This window comes from Calidris pugnax, unplaced genomic scaffold, assembly GCF_001431845.1.
Source record: "Calidris pugnax isolate Ruff unplaced genomic scaffold, ASM143184v1 scaffold107, whole genome shotgun sequence".
NCBI classification, from domain to species: domain Eukaryota; kingdom Metazoa; phylum Chordata; class Aves; order Charadriiformes; family Scolopacidae; genus Calidris; species Calidris pugnax.
The window spans coordinates 2,452,839-2,456,067 of record NW_015090901.1 but is presented as its reverse complement, the minus strand read 5'-3'; the positions used below and the strand labels follow the sequence as shown (position 1 = coordinate 2,456,067).

Sequence of the window (3,229 nt, the reverse complement as noted above, 5' to 3'; positions counted from 1 at the left end):
CAGCCCCCGGTGGTTCCGTCCGCTCCACGGCCGCGCCGCGCCGCCACCTTCCCCCTTCCCACGCCCGCCCCGCCCCCGCCTCCCCATTGGGCGGCAGCCGGCCTTCGTCCCGCCCTCTCCGCCGTCCGATTGGTCTAACGGCCGTTCTCTCCTCACGTGACGCGAGGGAGGCGGTTGCCCCGCCGCCCGGCGGCGGTGCGCGCGCGCGGGCAGGCCCGCCCCCTTCGTGGCTCGCTATTGGGCGACGGAGGCGCAAGGCGGGCGGAGTGACGGGCCGCTCAGCCAATGGGGCTTCGACGGGCCGAGCGGTGGGTCCTGCGGCCTTCAAGATGGCTGCCCGGGCCCTGTCCCGCTCCCCGGCCGGGCCTCAGGCCTCATCTCGACCCGTCTTCAGGCTGTCGGCCGGGCTCTGTGGCCGCCTGCCCGCCCTCGGAGTCCGCTCCAGGCCCCAGAAGGATCCTCCAGGGTCCCCGGGCCTCTCGGAGGGGCCTGCGCCATCCTTCATGGCTTCAGCAGGCCCAGCCCACCCCATGGCTCTCCACAGGACTGCGGCCTGCTTCCCTCAGCCCCTCTGAGGCTCCTGCAGGGGTTCCAGCCGCCCCCTTCTCCCTGGTGAGCGTCCCCTCACGCCTGGCTCCTCCCAGGGTAAAGCTGCCCTCCCTCGGGCTCACCCTCCCCTTCAGCTCAGCCCCCTCCACAGGGTGCTCCCTGGTGCCCACCCTGCTGGGCCGTACCTGTGGGGCTGGGAAGGGCTGCAGCCACCCCACACGAGGGAGCCCTGTGATTTTTGGGGGGCCCCTGAGGGCATAGGGGCAAGCGGGGACACTGTGACTGGGTTGGCAGCAGCTAACAGTCTCTCCATCCTGCTGGCTGGGCTGTGGTCGCCAGCAGGAAGCTTGTACCTCAAAGGCCGGTGCCGTGTCTGAGGCGGGTGAGGGTATGAAAGCAGTGAAGAGGGTAAGAGTTTCCCCCCTAGGCAAGGGGGAGCTCAGCAAATCGGTTTCCTTGCCCAGGCAGCCGGCCCGGAGCGACTGGCTCTCGGGTTTGGGCCTCGAGGGAGGCCAGAGGATCTGGCTGCGAGGAACTCGGCTCGCGCTCACAGCGGGGTCCTTCAGCCGCCTCCCGCCCGCTGCTGCCCAAGTCCCTCCTCCTGGGCTCGGTGGCTGCAGAGCCAGAGCCGAGGGGCCCCCAGCACTCAGGGCTGCGGAGCGGGGCTGGCACCCGAGGCGGGGGGAGACGGGGAAAGCAGGGGGGGGTGCAGAACCCCTCTCCCACGGCTGCCGTCCTCTAGGATGTGGCCACAGCCTCTCCTCCTCCTCCTCTCTTCCGTCTCAGGTGTGTTGCTGGTGCTCAGCGTGTCTCTGAATGCCCCATGCCCGGGATTTCGGACCCGACACCCCTCGGCAGCGCATCCTTTGCAGGTAACACAAACTTTTGACCTTTGTGGGGTGGCTCTGCGGGCCAAGCCACGTGTGTGTGGCTGGGATTCGGAGTGCTCGGGGGGGGGGCTTCCAGCCCTGCCTTGGCCTGGGTTTGGGGTCTGGCCCTCCGGGGTCGGCTGGATCTGCCTCCCCTCCGCCCCTGGGGTGAGCAACTGGCTACCGGCCCCTTCCTCCCAGGAGGAGGAGGAGGATGGGATTGTGTGCGAGCGTCCGTTCCAGCTCTTGAACAGCAGCCGGGCTCCTCTGGAGCCGACGTCCCCAAGAGGGGCTCTGGCCTCGGGGCTCGGCGTTTTATGGGGCTGTGGATAGGACGCAGCTGGCTGCGGTCGTGACACACACACCTCAGCGGTGGCCAAAGCCCAAAGCACCCCTCCCTCTTCCCCTGGCTGCCCCGCGCCAGCGCTGACGAGCCACCGGGGATGGGGCTGGAGGAGACTGGCCTGGGGAACCTGGCAGCCCTCGGGGGACTCTGTGACACCACCTGGGGTTGGTGGCCCTCATCCCAGTCATCTTCCCTGCCATCCCTGGGTGCCCGCTGGGCTCGGGGCCGTCTCCCAGTGCCCGTTCCCTGGAGATCCAGAGTTTCCTTCCCGAGCACATGGCACGGTGCCCTCGCCCAAGGAGACGGACGGCCACAGCTGGGATCCCACTCCCCTGCCCAGCAGGAGGGGACAGGCGCCCCATGTCTGCTCCTTGCCCCGACACATCCCCTCCCTGCACCCCAAGGATGTCCCCAAGGAGTGGGGGGACAATCCCCTGCCTTCCCAGTCCGCGACTCCGAGGGGCTGCAAGGCGATTTGGGGCTAAAACCCTTCCTCGGTGCCAGGGTTGGGTTTTTTTTGGGGGGGGTCTGCTTTGGGGGGGTCAGCACATCCTCTTAACCCCCCCCTTCTCCCTCTGCCAGAGGCCCAGGGCTCTGGTGTGGCCTTGGGGATGTCGTGGGGACGGATGTGGCCGCCGCAAAAGGTCAGCAGTGGGAGGCAGGGGGCCGGCAGCGGCGCCGGCGGGGGGGGGACAACGCGCCGTCCCGGCCTGGGACGAAGGTGAGGTCAGCTGCCCACAGCGCTGCCGGTGACGTGGCCCCCCCCAGGGCAGGGGGTGGGGGGACAATGTCTCACCCACACAAGGCCTTTGTCACAGGGCCCACAGAGGAGGAGGATGCTTTGCTGGGGGTCTCCATCGTCTGACCTGCCTTGTGCCCCCCCCTCCTTGTCCTGGGGGGTCGTAGGGGCTCTTTCTTGGCACCTCCAGCAGAGGAGAGGGACCTGTGTGTGTGTGGGGGGTGTGTCTTGGGTTTTTTGAGGGGGCTGCAGGGTTGGGGGGCTCCTGCCACGTCCCCTGGCTGCGTCACCCCATTCCTCCTCCTCTTCCTCTCTCCGCTCTCAGGTGTTGGCCCAGCCTTGTGGCTGCAGGCGCTGCAGTCCTGTCCCCCCCCCAGGGGACACGAAGGCAGCTTTTCCCAACTGTTTGCTCCGTGAAGATGGGAGGGAGGGGGGGGAAACAAGATACCCTGCACCACAGCGGGGGGAGCAGAGCAGAGGGGCTGGCCCCCACGCCGTGTGGGAAGGGGTTGGAGGTGGGGACCCCCCCCCTCTGCAGAAGAGACCCCCCCACGGGGGAGCTGGGGACAAGGCACCTTCCCAGAGCACCTCCGTTGGGTCTTTCCTGGTGGATTCACCACCAAATCCACCTCTCCCGACCCTGCCCCCCCCTGCCATCGGTGTGTCAGCGCCTGCTTTATCCATATGGGGGGTCCCTAAACCCTCAGGATGGTTTTTGTGCCCCCC

The 3,229-nt window shown here is 68.3% G+C and overlaps 1 protein-coding gene across 1 annotated transcript in view; it reads right to left on the bottom strand.

Moving 5' to 3' along the window:
* Window positions 1-505, bottom strand: part of RAD9A (RAD9 checkpoint clamp component A) — a 3,009-nt gene extending 2,504 nt beyond the window's left edge. Inside the window, exons 1-2 of the mRNA XM_014948746.1 lie at window positions 385-505; window positions 48-234 (exon numbers count right to left, since the gene is read on the bottom strand). Of these exons, the coding sequence (XP_014804232.1) occupies window positions 48-234; window positions 385-505 (308 nt within the window). The remainder of the gene's footprint in view (window positions 1-47; window positions 235-384) is intronic.
* Between the last annotated feature and the right edge of the window lie 2,724 nt (window positions 506-3,229).